The sequence below is a fragment of the Poeciliopsis prolifica genome, unplaced genomic scaffold, assembly GCF_027474105.1.
Source record: "Poeciliopsis prolifica strain line A6 unplaced genomic scaffold, Auburn_PproV2 SCAFFOLD021, whole genome shotgun sequence".
NCBI lineage: Eukaryota > Metazoa > Chordata > Actinopteri > Cyprinodontiformes > Poeciliidae > Poeciliopsis > Poeciliopsis prolifica.
The window spans coordinates 8,872,522-8,890,448 of NW_026562396.1; the positions used below are offsets into that span (position 1 = coordinate 8,872,522).

General features: G+C 41.4%; 1 protein-coding gene across 8 annotated transcripts in view; it reads right to left on the reverse strand.

Moving 5' to 3' along the window:
- Positions 1 to 2,100: 2,100 nt before the first annotated feature.
- Positions 2,101 to 17,927, reverse strand: part of LOC129369408 (A-kinase anchor protein 13) — a 124,338-nt gene continuing 108,511 nt past the window's right edge. For 7 of the 8 annotated variants that reach the window (XM_055044781.1, XM_055044778.1, XM_055044779.1 and 4 more), the window contains 10 exons: positions 17,406 to 17,488; positions 17,117 to 17,305; positions 13,944 to 14,090; positions 12,700 to 12,773; positions 12,121 to 12,165; positions 10,653 to 10,703; positions 9,799 to 10,071; positions 7,980 to 8,159; positions 6,664 to 6,964; positions 2,101 to 5,509 (listed from right to left, as the gene is read on the reverse strand). In XM_055044781.1, coding sequence (XP_054900756.1) covers positions 5,457 to 5,509; positions 6,664 to 6,964; positions 7,980 to 8,159; positions 9,799 to 10,071; positions 10,653 to 10,703; positions 12,121 to 12,165; positions 12,700 to 12,773; positions 13,944 to 14,090; positions 17,117 to 17,305; positions 17,406 to 17,488 — 1,396 coding nt within the window. In that variant the 3' untranslated portion in view covers positions 2,101 to 5,456. The remainder of the gene's footprint in view (positions 5,510 to 6,663; positions 6,965 to 7,979; positions 8,160 to 9,798; positions 10,072 to 10,652; positions 10,704 to 12,120; positions 12,166 to 12,699; positions 12,774 to 13,943; positions 14,091 to 17,116; positions 17,306 to 17,405; positions 17,489 to 17,927) is intronic. The other variant, XM_055044782.1, reaches the window with a different exon arrangement.

Sequence of the window (17,927 nt, forward strand, 5' to 3'; positions counted from 1 at the left end):
CTCACCAAGTTCACCTCTGGAATAAAAAGTTTTTATTGGCCTGGAGCCATTTTTTTTTCTTCTTCTTTTTGCTGAAAAATTCTCCTGCTGTTGCAGGTTGCAGTGCATCGACAGGTGAACTGATAGGCTGAACACGGCTTCGGGATGTTCCTGGAAAACTGACCACAGGTTCTTACTTATCAAACTTTGCTTTGTTTATCTCCGCAAACGATACTCAACGGCTGTGGTCCTACAGGTTTTATAGAACCAGAACCAAACAGGGACAGACTTCCAGGAAACTGCAGAACAGCTGAAACACTGACTTCCTTCAAGTCGAGGCTTAATAACTGGCTGTTTAGTGTTGCTTTTGAGCCATAATAAACGGCCGACATATTGGATGTGCGCTGATGCCTTTTGGTGACATAGAGCCATAAGTAACATGTCGTTACTTTCTTAATCAGCGACTGTGTCTTGTTTCTATGACCTGCGTTTTTACCATGTGAAGCACTGCTAGTTGCTGAAATGTGCTACACAAATTAACTTGAATAATTGGTATAAAGTGCAATGTAAAACATTCATTACAAAAAGAAAAACAACAAAAACCCGGGCACCCCAAGATTTCTGGCCCTGGGCTACTGCCCTCTTTGTAAAGTCATGCCCAACCTGTGTGTCATGAGACCAACAGCTTGAATTCAGGTCTTTATAGAAACACGTGAGCCAATGAGAACAAGCCGATGACACGTGATCAACCTCATATAAACTACTGTCTGCCATTGTGTAGCTAAGGCGCTACATGGTAGTTCATCTCTGTGTTAGCATGTGTGGCAGAGCATGTCAATGGTTTTCCTGAATGCCGGTTATCACCATGTGATCAGTGCAGTGCAGGCACAAGATGGCTGCCCAAACCAGATCAAAGTGGCGGGTTAAGAGGCGGCGGCTGTGGCGAACCGCATGCGGCCTGGTGACACTTCACCGGCTGGCGCTGGTAAAATGAAGGAGCAGGAAATTACATCCCATGTTAGAGGCGACTAATGGCATCCTGCCACATATAAATGTTATGTTTGTGGAGGAAGTAGTTCCAAAATAAAAGGCAACATTTCAGAATAAAGTCCTTCTATGAATCTAAACCAAGGCTCAGCTTTTTAGAGACGCGACCCTTCAAAACAAAACCACTTATTTACAAAATCTTCTTTGGAATTGAAAGAAAAAAAATATTAAAAATGTATTAAATTAAAACTTCAACTTCTTTGAACTCTTCAACTGTTACCATGAAAGGGAATTAATGCATTTTCTTTAGCAGCATCATCAAATCTTAAAAACGTTCTGCAACCTACAGGAGAAAGAAAATGACAGAAAACAGTCACCACATTTATTTATTACCTTTACATTCTTAAAAGTTATTAAGTCACAGTAAAAGGTATAAAGAGCCTTTTATGACTATATGTCTGTGTTTATAATCTGGAGCCAGAGATAAACAGATATTTCACCCAGTTGTACATTTAATGAAATATTATGATTCCACCCAATGAGCTGCTAGAATGTAAAGCAGCAGGCTGCAGGCTAGCTGCATCATCAGATTAACACACATCTTCATTAGAGAAAATCTAATCAAATTTTGTATCATAAGAATTTACTGAACTACCACAACAGAATGTTATAATCTTGCTAAGAACATAAAAATATAAACTACTAGAATAAAGTGTTAATATTACTTAAATAAACTCAATATTTCTAAGATGAATTCAGTGTTAGAAGTCAGATTTTATTCTTGTAATACAACCTTATTCAGAAAATACTGTGACTTTATTCTTGTAATATAAGCATTTTATTCTTGTATGATTATTTTCAAAATACTATGATTTTAGTCTTTTTTTTTAACTTTTACTCATAATTTCATTTTTAAAATGTTCTAATACTCTTGTAGAACTACAACTAATTTGAGTGGGATTTTTTTTCTTTTTTTTAATGTAAAAACAATTAGAACATTTGAAACTGAAGTTATTTTAGCAGATTTTTGGTTCTAATAAACAATAATAAAAAAAAAAGGAGACATCCGTTTTAAATCTGACACCAGGCGGTCTTACAGAGACGAAACGAGGAACAAAATACCACAATAAGCCATTCACTGTGTTATGAACCTTTTATTATTATTATTATTGTGAAATATGCTTTTACATTTTTCACTACCCCACAGACTAGGGTAGTCATAAATAAAATATTCTTACAAAATGTTGCAATAAATCACAAATCAAACTATTTTTTTTGTTTTTGTTGATTTTTTTGTTTCGTTTTTGTACAGTCGATTGGTTTTTATTTATACATCGATCATATTTACAGTTTTGCCCTTTTCTTTTGTTTTTACAATGCTGAGAATGAATAGTGTACCATTTCTCTAGTACAAACATTTCCTTCGATTGAAAGCAGAGGTATAAAAGCTCTCCTCTGTCCTGAGAAGACGCTGGCTTCTACTCTAGTGCATTTTATCGTCAAGATTTTTAAGGCTACGCGGGCTTCACCTGATGCACCCACACACACATCATCATCGTCGTCATCATCACGGCCGTGGTGGTGGAGGAGGAGGAAGCTCATTTTCCTGAACTGCGTCTGCTGATTGTCTCTGGCACGCCCTCCCCCCGCCGCCGCACTCTCCCAACATTAAAGCTGCAGCCGACCGCCTGCGCTGAGTCACCTGTTAGGATCTGACAACTTATTTGTTCTTTCAGTCAGTTACAAATGCCGCGGGGAGAAAATGTCACGGAGCGCGAGGGCCCACGCTCGTCACATTACCCGCCGTAGGCCGATGACCCGCCGAGAAACGACAACAACAAAAGAAGCAAGTCAATTTCCCGCCGCGGGGGAGAGGAGCGGGGTTTGTACTTTTCTGTTTGTTTTGGTTTCCCGGATGGAGGGAGGCGGCACGGTGCTCCCTAGTGGTAGAAAATAAAAAAAACCCACACACATTAGGAAGAAAGAAGAAAAGATAAAAGCCCTTTTCTTTCTGTTTCTGCGACAGAAATCCATAAACAAAAAAGACGTGAAGCAGATAATTGGCGGGAACCGTTACGGGACGTCCCACAGCAACTCCAGGCCCAAACGCAGGCAAACAAGCACCGAGCAAGAGGAAAGCGTGGCGGTGACTCCGATACGGCAACACTGGCTGTTTGTGTTGTCACAACTTCATGCTTTGTCGTTTTTTTCTTCATCCTACCCGACCAGCAGGTAAATAGTACAGCCTACAAATCTAGTTTGGAGGAACAAACAGTGCAGTTTGCAGGAAAAACTACATATTTTATACACTTGAACACATGGTGTCTCTTTGGATCGCTGTTCAACTGGATTTGAAATGAAAAACAAACAATAAAAAGAAAAGAAAAAATCAATATTGATATGAAATAAAAGATGCATCAATGTTTTGGGTCCAAAAAGTGCTTAAAAATACAGAGTGAACTCTGAAATGAGAAGCTTTAGTCGGTGGAATCAACTCGTGGCTTTTGTGTTTCCTTCTTTCACTGCTTTAAACACAAAACCTTACCAAGTTATTTCCATCTGGTCTCCAGTGCAAACATCTCAGCACGTCGGTCAATAACTAGTTGATGAAAAACCATTTCTTCCATCGGCAGATTATTTCACTTATAGCATGTGCTAGCACTGACATAATCTGGCAGTGGAACTCGCACTTTCTCATCAATATTAAGGAATTAGACTTAAAGCAATAGAACTTGCTGAAAAGTTACTTGCAAGGTCGTTTTGTCTCACCAGATGTGTTGAGATATCGGTACTAAAAACTAGACCAGAGACTTTGTGCTGTGCAGCTTCCGACTACAGACTTTCTAATCACAGCCAAAAGCAGAAATCATTTTTTTTTAAAAACAGAGCAAACGCTTTACCAGCAGCCATTAGTATGCTACCTGCGGAGTTACATGCAATTAAAACACAAAAAGTAAAAGCTCCCTCCCACCCCGCTGTCTCCCCTCCAGTAGTCTGGGCTCGGATGAAAGATGAGGGCTGCATAAAAGCTCATTGACAGGCAGATAACGCCGGGATCAAGCTAATATCCATCCAAGGTTCTACAACACACTAAAAGGATATGAATTGAGCCGTTTGACAAGGAGAGATAGCGTGCGTCTCCATCCTTTCATTACAGCCGAGTCTTAAGAGTTTCACTCCAAAATGAAGACATCCCCAATTTAAATGAATTACAACCTCATCAGGGGCCGTGATGGACGGCGTAAAGCCGCCGCGGATTACTCCACTCGCTGTTTGTCGTGTCCGTTTAGCTTACAATCTGGCGGCAGCGAAATATAAAAGAAGGTGGTTGTGATGTGTGATGTGATTGGTTAGGAGTGAAACACAGAGGCAGCAGCTCCTTGTGATAAAAAAAAGAATGTTGCCAGGACAACACGAGGCCCTTTAAGTGTTTTTTTTTTGTTTTTTTAAATTTTTTGATCAGTCGTCGATTAACGAAAGTGATCAGCATCGAAAAACTAATCTGTTCCCACACTGCAAAAAGACCCAAATCTCACAAAGTTACTTTGGTCTAGTTTTTAGTGGAAATATATTAGTGCACATAAAATGAGATTAATCGAACTCACAAGTAACATTTCAGCAAGTTCATTAAACTTAGAACAAGACATTTTTCCCATGTTACTAGTGAAATAACCTGCCAGTGGAACCGGCACTTCTTTCATCAATATTGAGGAATAGATTACTTAAAACAAGTTTCTTTATCCTGCTGGAAAGTTACTCATGAGTTAGGTTTGTCTTACTTCAGGTGCACTGAGATATTTCTGCTAGAAACTAGAGTTATAAAAAAGGTATTTTTGGTTTAGTTTGCGTTTGGATTTGAAGAGGCGTTCGTGCGCGTTGGAAACAAGAGGATTCTGGCCTGTGGAGACGACAGAATGAAATCAGTGGTTTTCACTTTCAATTGATAGTACAGATGCCTTGATCAATTGGTCAGTCGTGGCAATTGTCCCATGTTCTTTTAATTGGCTCTGATTGGTGATGTCAAATCCCCAATTTTTTCTTCTTTCCTTATTCATAAATTCCTCAATTCCACAAAAAAAAAAAACAATTGTTTTGTTGGGTTTTTGAACGTCTCTCCCAGTCTGGTGCTCTTCTACAGCGAAGTCCCGATGAATAAAGCTGGAACAGATGCTCTGATGCATAATGGATGGACTCATCTTGTCGTTTCTCTCTATCGGATTCAATATGCAGCACGGTTAGTTTTTTGTGTGTTTTTATTACTTCTTCCATCGCTTACATTCCATAAAGAATCTGGGAATGAGCCCAACATAAGAAGCGGTACCAGCCTCGAAGAACAAAACAAAACAAAAGGCTTCTTGGTTGCACCTCTAAACGAAAATCCAACCGGAGGCGCAGTCTGTGCTACATGTCGTACTGAGAAAGTGCGCAGGAACACGTGGACTCCGCGTTGTCGGGAGCGACGATGGAGCCGCCGCCGCCGCTGCAGAGTCCTAGCAGAAGAAGATCTCTCCATCCATGGGGGGCTCGGGGACATGCTGGGGGTCTGAGGAGAGGAGAAGAGAGGAGTCAGTGTCGGGATCTGTCACGCAGACCCATTAACGGGGCGACGACAGGCCGCCTGAGGGAGCCGCCTAATGTGCTGCATGTTCATTTCACAGCCATCATCTCCAAATGTATTTGTGCTTCTCTCATGTCTCGGTGCTTTTAATACCAAATCCATTTTGACTTTTTTTTCTCTCCCTCTCTCTCTGCTGCATCTGTCTGATCTGTAAACACAGGAAGGATCTTGAATGGGGAAAAAATAAATAAATAAATCAAAAGGAAAGAGAGAGCTGCAGCCCCCCCTTCCTGAAATGTAGACAGCTGAATATTTTACTCCCTCCAAACTCATTTACTCCCGCAACAAATGTGAGCGTCGCCTCGGCGACCTGTGTGAAATACTAATCAGGTGAAAACAGGGAGGCAAGAAAATAATTCAAAAAAGAGAAAAAGGAAGGTGTTGTCTGATGACATGCTGATGGAGCTGAAAGCCAGAAGCTTCCAGTGATAAATGTCTGTGTGGTTCACGCCACAGATGAAGCAACCTCTCTGGTCTGAGCGGCTGGCGACTCAAATCTCCCGCTTTCCCTCCTCTGGAGGATGAAACGCTTCAAAGGAGCAGCCGCAGTCCTGATTTTGATCTGTTCACAGGCGGCTGAAACGGAGGACGGAGCGGCCCGGCTAAATGTGAACCAGGAGCTTCCTGGAGTTCATTCAGTAAAACTCCAGGTTGAGTTCAGTGAATGAATTATTCTAAAAACAACATTACAAATGACAGAAATTGTTTCAAAATGAGGCCTTTTATTCCATCCGTCCCTACTGTGAGTGGTATAATGGGCTGTGAGAATTGTGAATTAATTATGACAACAATCATATTAGCAGAATAAAGACGCAATCTTTAATCTCTACAGTCGTTATCTGAGCTACTTCAGAATGACAGAAATGGAGTGTTACTTCCAGCCATATTTAAAGTTGTTGGGAATGCATAAAAACCCCTAAAATACATCTAACACATCTGCTGTCCATCCTCAACACAAATCTTATTTTCCTTCTGCATCTGACTCTGACTGCCCCCCCATCCTCCTGACAGTAAAACACTCCACTTCAACTCGCTGTAAGACGCTTAATAATTCATCAGAATCCATCGGCATTCCCTACCTGCCGCCTGCGCGCTGCCGCCTTTGCTCTTCTTCTTCTTTTTCCCGTCTTTGCTCTTGGTCTTGGCCAGCTGCAGGAAGCCCTTGGAGATCTGGCTGTTGGCCTCGGAGCTCTTGAGGCTGCCGGAGGACGACGAGGTGAACGGGTTCAGGCCCTTCCGGCTGGCCTTGGCGCGCTGGGGCTGCAGCCTGGGCAGGGTGGAGGACGAAGACGAGGAGGAGGAGAGGTCCAGGGGGTCCAGCTCCAGAGACTGGGAGCTGCCCAGGAACAAGGATTCGTCGGACGTTGTGGAGGGAGTCCTCTGGAGGCACAGGAGGGAAATGTGAGCCGGTGCTAACATCAGCACAACTTAGAAGTTCATTTTCAGCGAGAACCAGAAGCTCGTTTTAGGTCAATAATTCCCGAATATTGATAAATTCAGTAAACTATAAATGTACTGGTTAACAAGACATTGTATTCATCTTGTAAGTAGAGAAGCACCGATACACTTTTCTCACTTCCAGTACCATTAATGATATCTGAGGTTTAGTATCTCCTTTTTAATTTATTTTATTTTTTTAAACACAGACATAAATTTACTGAATTACAAATGTATTTGTTAACTCTGCACCAGTACAGCACACTAAAATACACCAACAGCTTCAAAAGCTGTAATCAAACATAAACAACTTTCATTTGTCCAGTCGGTGCAATTAGGAGTATAAATAATAAAAACAGAAACTGACAAGGCTGACAATGATGATCAAATGTGTAAAAATAAATCTTCTTTCAAATGGTTCAGAAAGCATTTCTAAATTTGATGTAAAAATAAATAATAAAGCATGACATCACTCAGAGCACAAAGCATAGAATTAGACTGAAAAGAGCTTCCATTATGCACACTCACAGATAATAGAGCTAGAATTATTTTCCATATCGAAGCAATACTGATATCAATATCAGATCGGTGCATCTCTAGTTGGAAGTGAAAAAATCTTGCAGTTTTTCCAACAATATTAATAAATTATTAACGTAAAATAAGCTCCTATATCTCGCTGAAAGGCTACTTGTAAGTTAGTTTTGTCTCCTTTAAGACATTTGCACTAGAAACTAGATCAAAAATACTTGGTGAGATTTTGTGTGTTTTGGAGATTTATCGTTGATTAATGGTGAGAATGATGTCCGACTTAGAATGAAAGAAAAAGCTAATCTGTTTGGACTTCCTGGAGCGCTGAAACCGTGTTTATCTCCCTTTAAGACGGTGAGACTCTGAGCCTCAGCTCCACCTGCAGGACTCAGGTTGTCATATTTCCCTGACATCCGTCGTCCCGGCTCACCTCAGTCAGCCGCAGCTCTTCCATCCTGTGGATCTGCCGCTGCACGGCCTCCCTCTCCTTCTCCAGCTTCCTCTGGGCGTCTCTCAGCCTCTCCAGGTCTCTTTGGTACTCTTCCTTCTTGCTCTGCAGCTCTTTCCTCTCCTCGTCGAGCTGCTTGTGCTGCTTCTGCACCTCCTCCTCCTGCAGGGTGGGGAGGCAGCACCATGAAACAACACGGCTCAGAAATGTTCACTGAAGCCCTTGTTTATTTCTCCGATTTGTGGTAAAGATGTGATTCTTGGCTTTTTAAAAACACGCTGTGGGTTTTGAATGTCGATGAATGTAAAGCTTTGAAGAAGATAATGTGTCCTGTGATTCGTCTGAGAGCTGATTTCACACAATTACACCTAGAGGACATGTTATGAAAAATTCACATTTTGCACATCTTTTTGTTCTTTGACTTGAATTTCTAAAGCTTCTCAAAACAGCCGAGCACTTCATGGCAATAGGTTCAACTTTTTAGGTGTTTGGAAAATGGCTGGTTTCAAAAACCTCCCAATTTGTTACGTCCCAAATCGGCAGGCACCGCCCCTGACCTAGCAACCACCGGCGAAGCCCACACTGTCACCTAGCAACCCAAGTGGCGCTCCAGCACTTTTTGTACAATGGCTGCTGGAAAACGTGAAAACTTGACATTGAGAAAGCACTGGCTGCGTTCTCGTTGGTTGTGCAGGTGGCGCCACTTCTGCTTTTCAAAGATGTATGGTTGTATATTTGCTCATCTGTTTGCAGCCGTTTTAATGTGTGCGTGTGAACGTTGAGTTGGGGTGCGTGGCCAGCTGAACTTTCTTTGGATTTAAAGCGACAAGCCCCTAAAAAAGCAGAACCGATTAGATTAAAATATCATTATCTAAGAAATCTATTTTGCATTGCCCACAGACCCATCGAAACCAGTTCAGGAAAGAATAATAGATCACCTTTAAAAAGCCCATTTTTGGCTGATAATTGATTATTTAGTATGAAAAGTGTCTGGCAGTCAGCCTGCTGCCATGACAGAGCAAAAGGGACAGTGGCTGATTCTCAGCTCTTTGCAAAGGTAAATAAGACAGGAAAATATTGATTTCTCATGCAAGTATTGGCTGATCATCTAACTCAGAGTTGCTTTCTCAGTTCACTGAGTATTTTGCTTTAAATAGCAACACAAATAAGTGCAGTAATAGCAACACTTACAGGCTTTAGTGTAACTCATCCTTCTGCAGCTCTGGCTGAATGGGTTTTCTTTTGGAGAAAGGTGAACATCTACCTTATTATCAAGTGTTTTTCTACCTTTGACAGGTTTTACAGCAATATTGAGGTCTGGGAGACTTTTTTAATACCTGAGTTTATTGTGAACCTGTAATAGTGGATGAGTCTATTTAGAAACACTGAAACTCTAAAAAGCCACATCCTTTCACCTTAACCAAATCCATAAACCCAAACAATCACTTCAATCTGCATCTCACATCAAGCTGAACGTATAAAAACAAAGAATAGTGACAAAACATAATGTTTGTTACTGGTTTCTCAAATTTTTTTTACCTTTGTGTTTTTATGATATAAAGTACTGTGAACTGCCTTGGTGCTGAAACGTGCCATACAAATAAACTCGATTGACTCGATTTGAAATTTCAAGCAACTACAGAAATCTGGGAAGGGAACTAGAGTTTCTACTTTAAAGCACGATGTGGAAGAAAAGCCCCTGCGGTTCTGAACTGCTCCGGCATGAAGTGATCCCCACTCCTGGAAAACTCAGAGCCCGACACGGAAAAGTACATCGGTGGAAGGCGAGGCGCCGTCTCACCTGCAGGTGCACCGTGGACTCTCTGTCGGAGAGCTGCTGCTCCCTCAGCTCCCACTCTCTCTCCCTCCTCCGCCTCTCCTCGGCCAGAGCGGCCTGCTGCCTCTGCAGGGAGGCCAGCTCCTGCCGCTGCTTCTCCAGGCTGCGCTGCTTCTCCTGCTCGATCAGCGAGCTGGGCCGCGACGACTGGCGCGACAGCGACGAGCACGAGGAGGAGCGCTCGCTCAGGGCCTGCCGCTGGTCCTCGATGTAGCTGTCCTGCTGGACCACCACGGCCTGCAAAGATCACACCAGACACACAAACTCTTTGGTCTTTAAGATGATGTCTTTTGTTTTTTTGTCTGTACCATTACATTGCAAAATTTACCAAGTAGCTTTTATGGTCTAGTTTCTAGAGTAAATGTCTCGTTTCAGCAAGATATAGGAGCTTGTTTTGATTTAGTAGTCTTTATATTTTTATGAAAAATTCAAAGATATTTCAAGTTATAATATGGGAGAAATGTTTTGTTCCACTGGCAAATTATTTCACTCATAACTAGTACTTTTCCTTCATCAATTTTAAGAAAGAGATAAATTTTTTCCCTTCCGATACCGATATCAATATCTGAGGTTTAGTATTGGCCGATACTGACTTTAAATTGTTCTTTTTTTTTTTACATGATGTTTAAAACGCAGACATAACTTTACTAAATTACAAATTTATGTCAGCGTGAAATAAATATTAAAAGAAGTCAAACTAACAAACAATAAATTGATTGTCTTGGTCACACAACTGCAAAAAAATCTTTAAAATGGCTCAGAATGTGCTGTTATATTCTAAGTAGAATGTTAAAAAAGTAAGAAAGGCGGTGGCGTACCTGCAGAGTGCTGAGCAGAAGATGCAGGTTGGAGACGCTGTGGAGGACCTGCTGTGGGAAACAGTGAGAACAACGAGCGTCATACAACCTGTAATCGTCCTGCTGTTATCATCTCGCCTGGTGTTATACTGCTTAGAGTGGCTTGCAAAAAATGTTGAAAATTGTTTGTTTTTTTCTCTTCCCTTTCATTTTTCTTGGACTAAACACACACAAACCAGCTAAAACGCCTTAAAGTTTTTGTTTGCAACGTGACAAACCGTGAAAGAGTTCAAGCGGCATGAATAGGCTCTGTCCTGCAGCGTTTATGGAAGCCGGGCTTCATACAAGCGCGTTACGGACGTGACATTTTTCTCTTTTTAAAACACTCTAAATAGGACCAGGCCGCTGACCTTTGCTTTGCCGAGTGTTTACAAGCATACAAATATGATTTATATGTTGTTACTGGCAGCAGAGGAAGTGAATTCTCTGAAACTGGAGGTGAAATCACATGTGAATTCATCACAATACTCAGCAGCCTCATGTAGAAGTGGGCATTTATCGTATTACTTATCGGTTTTAGTGAAAAATATCTCCTTGTGATAAGAACTTTGATTTATCGTTGAGTGTTAATAAAGCTCAGTAAACATTTTTTTTAATTTGTTAGTTTAAACTGCAAAAATAACATCTCTCCAAGTACTTTTGGGCCTAGTTTGTTGTGCAAATATCTTAGTACTCTTGAAATCAGGCAAAACTGATTCACAAGTAACATTTAAGCAAAATACATGAGCTTGTTTTAAGTCAATAATTCCTTCATATTAATGAACATCAATATTACATAAAAGTCAAAAATCAATACATGTAAAACAAGTAACTATTGTTTTATGTATATTGTTTTGTTTAAAGTGTGCTAAGATATTTGCAGTAAAAACTAGACCAAAAACTCTTTGTAAGATTTTCAGTTTTTGCAGTGTAGTGATAAAAATATAATTTATTTCAGTAAGTGGGATCCAAAAAAGGCTTTTTCAGAAGAGAAGATTAGTATTTATGGCGATGCTGCGCCATGCAGTCGCCGTCCCGCAAAACTATTTATTACTTTTCTTTTTCATCACAATCTTTGCTGCCATCACAATAGTACCACAAAATATTGCCACAAAATTCTAAGTCCATATCGCCTCGTCCCAGATGTCGTATCACAAACTACATCTGGATATTATTATTTCTGGTGTAAACGTCACTTTTTAAAAAAACTAAAAACATTTAGTAACCTTTGCTTTTCTCTCTATTTAAAAAAAAAAGTACTTCATGTCCTATTTAGCAAGGCACTTGCATCTCCGTCTCCTTGTTCATTACACTTCCAGAGAGCACTTTGTGCAACAGACAAAAGCTGCTGCAACATCACGCATGGGCTGGGCTGCAGCAACAACGGTTGTTTTGACCGTTTCCATGCCGACGTCTCTTAGCGAGCTCGGAGACAGGAAGGCGTTCTTACCTCACTGTTCCTCTTCAGCAGCTGCAGCAGGTTAGCGTTTCCTCCCTGCATGCAAAAAAACAAGAACTCAGACCGATTGAAGCCGCGTGCGTGCAGAAGATTATTAATGTGCAGCTTTTCTATTTTACGTTTATATTTTTACTTCAAGATGTGACACATGCCTTTGATTTCTAGCTCAGAGCATATTTTCCTCTCAGGGCTTGTCTGCTTTTGTAATTATCATTATTACTTTTTTGTCAAAGAGATTCATAAAACATCCTGACAATTATTACATGCAGACAAAACTTCATCCATGACGCAACAATACCACCAGCACTGGAATAAACAGAGGTTGATTTGTTGTTGTTTTTTGTTTTGTTTTTCTTTCTCCTTCCCCACCACTGTCAGATAGATATCCAGCTGATGGTCGTCAGTGGCAACGAGACCTGGCAGGAAGAGTCAAGAGGCTAATCCAGCAGAGGGGGGGGAGGAGAGGTGGGTGGGCAGCCACATTTATCTAAATGCTGCTGCTGATGTAGGAGGACACATGGCCTCAGGCTGCGTGTGAGTCAGGAAGCAGCCGGATGCTGAGATGCAGACCTTCTTCAAAACGCTGTCCGACTCCGTCCTGCGCAGGTCTCCCACCGCGTCCTCGCTCTCGTCTCTGTCTCCACCTGGCGAGACGGGGAAGCAAACAAGACAGCATGTTTAAAAAAAAATGAAATAAAAATTTAAATAACGTTCAATCAATACATTTATTTTGTGTCAGGATTCGTCAGAGTGGGGTTATGGATGTGATCGCATTTTAAAGCTGAAAAGTATCCCTCTGAACATCAGCCGTCTTTTCCATAAACGGAAATCAAATCTGTCTACACCTGGTCCATAAGAGAAAATTGTAAATCCCCCACCCGCCCAAAAAAAAAAGAAAAAATCTGAACTTTTTAGGTTAATCTCAGAAATTTTCTAGAAAAAAAATCCTTGGAAATTTCTGAGCTCCAAAAATCAAATTTTTTAGTACAACTTCAAAACTGCTGCCCACAGATGTTTTTCTTAGCCATTTGACACATTTTATAAGAAGAAGAGACAAAAACCTGTCCGTTGTTTGGAGAACCAGTAGAAACATAAACCTACAAGGATTTGCAGCTCAACACATAAAATGTTCTTGTTTTGAAAAAACTTGTCTTCTTATTTTTCTGTTCACTAAATTCAATTTGTGTTGCAACACAAGTAGAGACTCTGCGACTTTAATCAATAGGTCACACAGCAAGCAACAACAGAAAATTAAAAGTTACACAACTTTGGTGTCGACATCATATTTTCCAGAGACTCAGAAAAGACTACAAAGGATTTAAAAAAAAGATGAAGGACTTGAACATTTAGACACACTAAGGTCCGTATTTTTATGAGGAGAATTCTCTTTGTGATTCCACCATCCACTGAAATTAGAACATTTACAACCATTTGGGATTTCCGTCATAGTGCAGCCATTTTATTCTGCGCTTCATTCTTCTCCCTTTCCGTTCCCACAAATTCTGTCAGTAATACTAAATCCCATCTAATGTAGCCATCCTTGTTTTGAGGCGGATGCAGAACCCTAGACCAGCTCGAAGCTTTTAAGCCCGGTCAGGGGAGAAGCGTCGCTTCGAGCCGCGCCTCTCTCAGGAAACCCCAGCTTCTAAATCACCTCGTCTGCTGCGCTGAACAGGTGGATTGTGGGAAGCGTCAGGTGCTGTGTCACCTCCAACTCGGTCAATTAAGTGTGGAATTTTACAGAGGGATTGGGACTTTTCTTTATTTGGTGCGTTTCCCGGCAATCTAATCCAACGTCAGAAGGCGGGGCTTACTCTTGCCGCCGTGCATCTGGTGACTGTCGAAGCCTCCGAACGTCTCGGCCCGACGGGGCAGGGACACGGGCCCGGCGGCTCCTCCCTCGTGCACGCTGGCCATCGCTCCCCCCAGGCTGCCATTCACCAGTCCCTGCAATGTCTCCACTGTCCACACACACACACACACGGGGGCAGACATTAATGTGCAGGTCGGTAAGTGGATTATCCCGGCTAACTGCGTTACAGCTCAGTTCTGCACCCAAGAATCCAGCCAGGCACTCCTGGCTCCCGTTGCCAAGCAACAAGCACCAACCTGTTTGATCCACAGAGCTGCTTCACTAAAACTTTCAACATATTTGCGATGCGAAAACGATTTGGTGTCTGGACGAAAAAGGGGAAAAAATAAAGACATAATGGGGCATGTGCAGGAGAGTGGAGGGATGAAAACAGAAGAAATAAAGAAAAGCAGAAATGCAGGCGCGTAAAAACACTGAAATGTCTTCAAGCTGTGAGCCGTTGCTAAAGCTGCAAGCTGGAAAACATCTTCTTGGTGTTCGAACCAATTTCAGGTTTGGTTTGGAGCAGTGTGTGATTTTCTGAACTGCACTGCAAAAACACAAAATCTTACCAAGTATTTTTGTCTAATTTCAAGTGCAAATGTCTTATTAAACCTGAAGTGGGACAACGCGATCTTAAAAGTCACATTTCAGCAAGATAAACGAGCTTCTTTCTCAGGCAGAAAAAAAAAAACAGTGAAAAAAACAATGGAATATTACTTTTTGTGTTTATATTCAAGAATTACTGACGTAAAACAAGCTTCTTTATCTTATTGAAAGGTTACTTTTACGTTAGTTTTGTCTTAATTCAAGTGTACTGAAAGATTCTTGGTAAGAGTTTGTGTTTTTGCATTAACTTAGTTTGAAACCCAAATAAACATAAGAAACCTTTAGAGAAGTGATACTGTGCTGGCACTGCAACAGAAAACCCACAATTCTGAAACATCTTATTATCTTCCGTAATAAATCAATTAAAACTCTTTATGTATAATTTTTAAATGTTGTACATTCCTCATTGTTCAAATATAAGTAAACCTGTTACCATTACTCCTAACTTCTCTGAAAACAAGCAGAGTGGAGTTTGCCTTCAGAAAACATGCAGCAGTCCTACACCCGAGTCTTCCCCAAATAAAGCAACCCTAATGGGGCAGAGAATGTGACGTGCTTCTCCGTCTGTCTCCGCATTTCAATCTCTTTGTCACAACATTACATTTCAGCGTTTTTCAGAGTTCTGTACTTTCTTCTCGTGCAAATCTTGCCGAACGACGGGGGCCAGCAAACGCGTAAAACGTAGCTGGAACACGACTGCCGAACTCCGACTTCTTTTTATGTTGTCGGCACACTCTTTTGAAAAGATGCCTTCCAGAACAACAAACATCTCTCGCCCTCCACTCTCTCTCTCTCTCTGGCTCTGATGAGACCGAGACAATTAACTCAGAAACAGGATGTGCAATTATCTGAAGGATTCTCGTGGATAAGCAGGTTTATTTAGGGTGCCGGACAAAAGTATCCGTACTCCTTGATCCTCTTCAAATCCTGTGACACTAGCAAATGAAAAAGAAGAAAATAATACCTGACTTTAACTCCTCTCTCCCCCCCAAAATTATATTTGTTCATTTTTATTTAGCCCATTTAGTCTGATACGCCTAAATCTAGTATTGGCTTTAAAAATTACCTGTCTAGTAAATAATCAGCTTCCTTTTTTGTGGAATTTCATTTAAATTTTCTGAACTGATTCTGTTGCGATACAGCCAGAACCAATTAGCTGGTTGTGTCTTTGTCACATGAAACTATAATTTAACTTTGTGCTCAACATACAGATTGCTGCTTATGACGGAGAACACAGCACAAGACCCTGAACACCTTAAACAAACCCAATAAAAAAATCTCTGAGAAGAATTTAACAAACATGTTTACAGAAAACCTCCTTCCAATCTGTCAGAGCCTTTTCTCTCTAGTTGTGTGAGACTTGGCAGCTTGAAATGTTAGCAAAAGGTGATTCTGTGAAGAACTGACTCAGGGGGATTGAATGCAAACACACACACCAACGTTTCAGATTTTTATCAGAAACCGCTGTGTTGTATTTCATCCACTTGAAAACTGCGCACTACTTTATCTGCTGGTCAGTACAAAAAAACAACTAAAATGCTGTCAAGTAAAGTGACAAAAAGTTCTCACAGCCTTAATGGGAAAAATGAAAGTGTTGAGCAGAACAGATTTAGCAAGCGGAGGCCAAAGAAGCATGGCTGCAGATTCAGAAAGAGTCTGCAGCCATGTCAGGCTGACATTCTTGACAGATGTTAGAGCCTGAGCTGGAGAATGCAAATCGCAAACGAGGGCTTGGAGGTCGACTTTATAGAGAACTCAGGCTACGTTCGTACAGCAGGTCTGGATGTTCCAATTCCAATCTTTTGTTGTTGCGTCGTTCATTCTACCAATTAAAGTCAGACTTTTGGGTTAACGACCCCAAAGTGACCCGCTTGTGCAGAAGAAGAACATTGACGTAATACAGAGGCGCTCAGTTTGCATAATAGTGGATTGAGCAGTTTGTGGATGAATTTTAAAGTTCATTCAGCAAATCGACAAGATCATAACAAGATGAAGGAAGCTGTTGAGCTCTCAGCTAGAAACAGGAATATTATGTGGCGCATTGACAGCAACTTCTGTAGAAGTAGAAGTCTGCTTGGATGTGTAGTCGGGACCAAGAAGGGTGGGGTTTGATGTGATCAAGTGATTCAGTGACAAAGGTCTTTCATAAGTTCATAATTATGAACTCATGAGCAAATAAAACGGAAATAAAGCAGATTTGGGTCACATTCACCTCCTGCATGAATGCAGCCTGAAATAGATCACAAGATACATTGTAGCTAAACTATTTGTCCACATAAACGCAGCGTAGCTTGAACACACGTGAAAACAGTGGAAGATTATCAAAATTCAAAAACGCCCAACAAAACCCTACAGTCTAAATTTAATAACAGTGTTGCTCATCTACAAGAAAATCCAAGGGCTGGGAGCCGAGCTTGTCCGTCTCAATCTCACTGTATTCAGTGCTTCAGAGCTGAGAATGCCAAATGAAAGATGCATTTTTACCAACAAAACACACCTCCAAACTTCACTTCCTCTCCGCCTCACCTTCCTGCAGGGCGTCTTTCATGATGGACGCCCCCTGAGGCGGCTCCTGGCTGCAGGCTGACCTGAAGAAAGGCTCGACCTGCCTGCAGGCCTCCTCGCCTGGGCTCAGGCCCTCCCACATCTCCCTGAAGAGCCGCACCTTCTCCTCCAGCAGAGACATAATCTCCGTATCTTTCTGCTTCAACATATCTGCCCGGTGGAAACAGACAATGAGTGTTTGAAGGTGGAGGCGGGGAGGACAAAAAAATAAAGCCGTTTTTCCTTTCACCAAAGACGTGTCTCTTCTCACCTCTCATCTCTTTGGCTTTGCTCTCTAATTGTCTTTTGTCGTCTTCCGTCTCACTGGGGATCCCCTCGTCCTCGTCTTTCTCCCTGTGCGGACGCAGAAAGTAAAAAAATAAAAATAAAAGATTAAAATCCGAAAAAGGTCAATCGTTTAATTATTATTTATTTAACGTGAAGGTAAATTTCAGGTAAAACATTCAAATATAAGCAATTTAAACGACACGAACACCCGTTAAACACGGAACTTCACCTCTGAGAAATTACTTAACTTCCTCTCATTTACAACATTTTCCAAACTTCTTTTCCTGCCACGGAATATATATATATACACACCCACATATATATAGCTCCAGCCTTATCTTGCGGAGAGCCCATTCATATGCATAACTCAGAGAGAAGACGGCCGCGCTCATCGAGTTTTGTTCTCATCTCCTGCCAATGGCTTGATTTCAGTTTTGTATTTCGACAGAAGTCGGAGTGAGACGGAGTGCTAAATCTCTTATTTCTTCTCCCCTCGTCCCTTCTC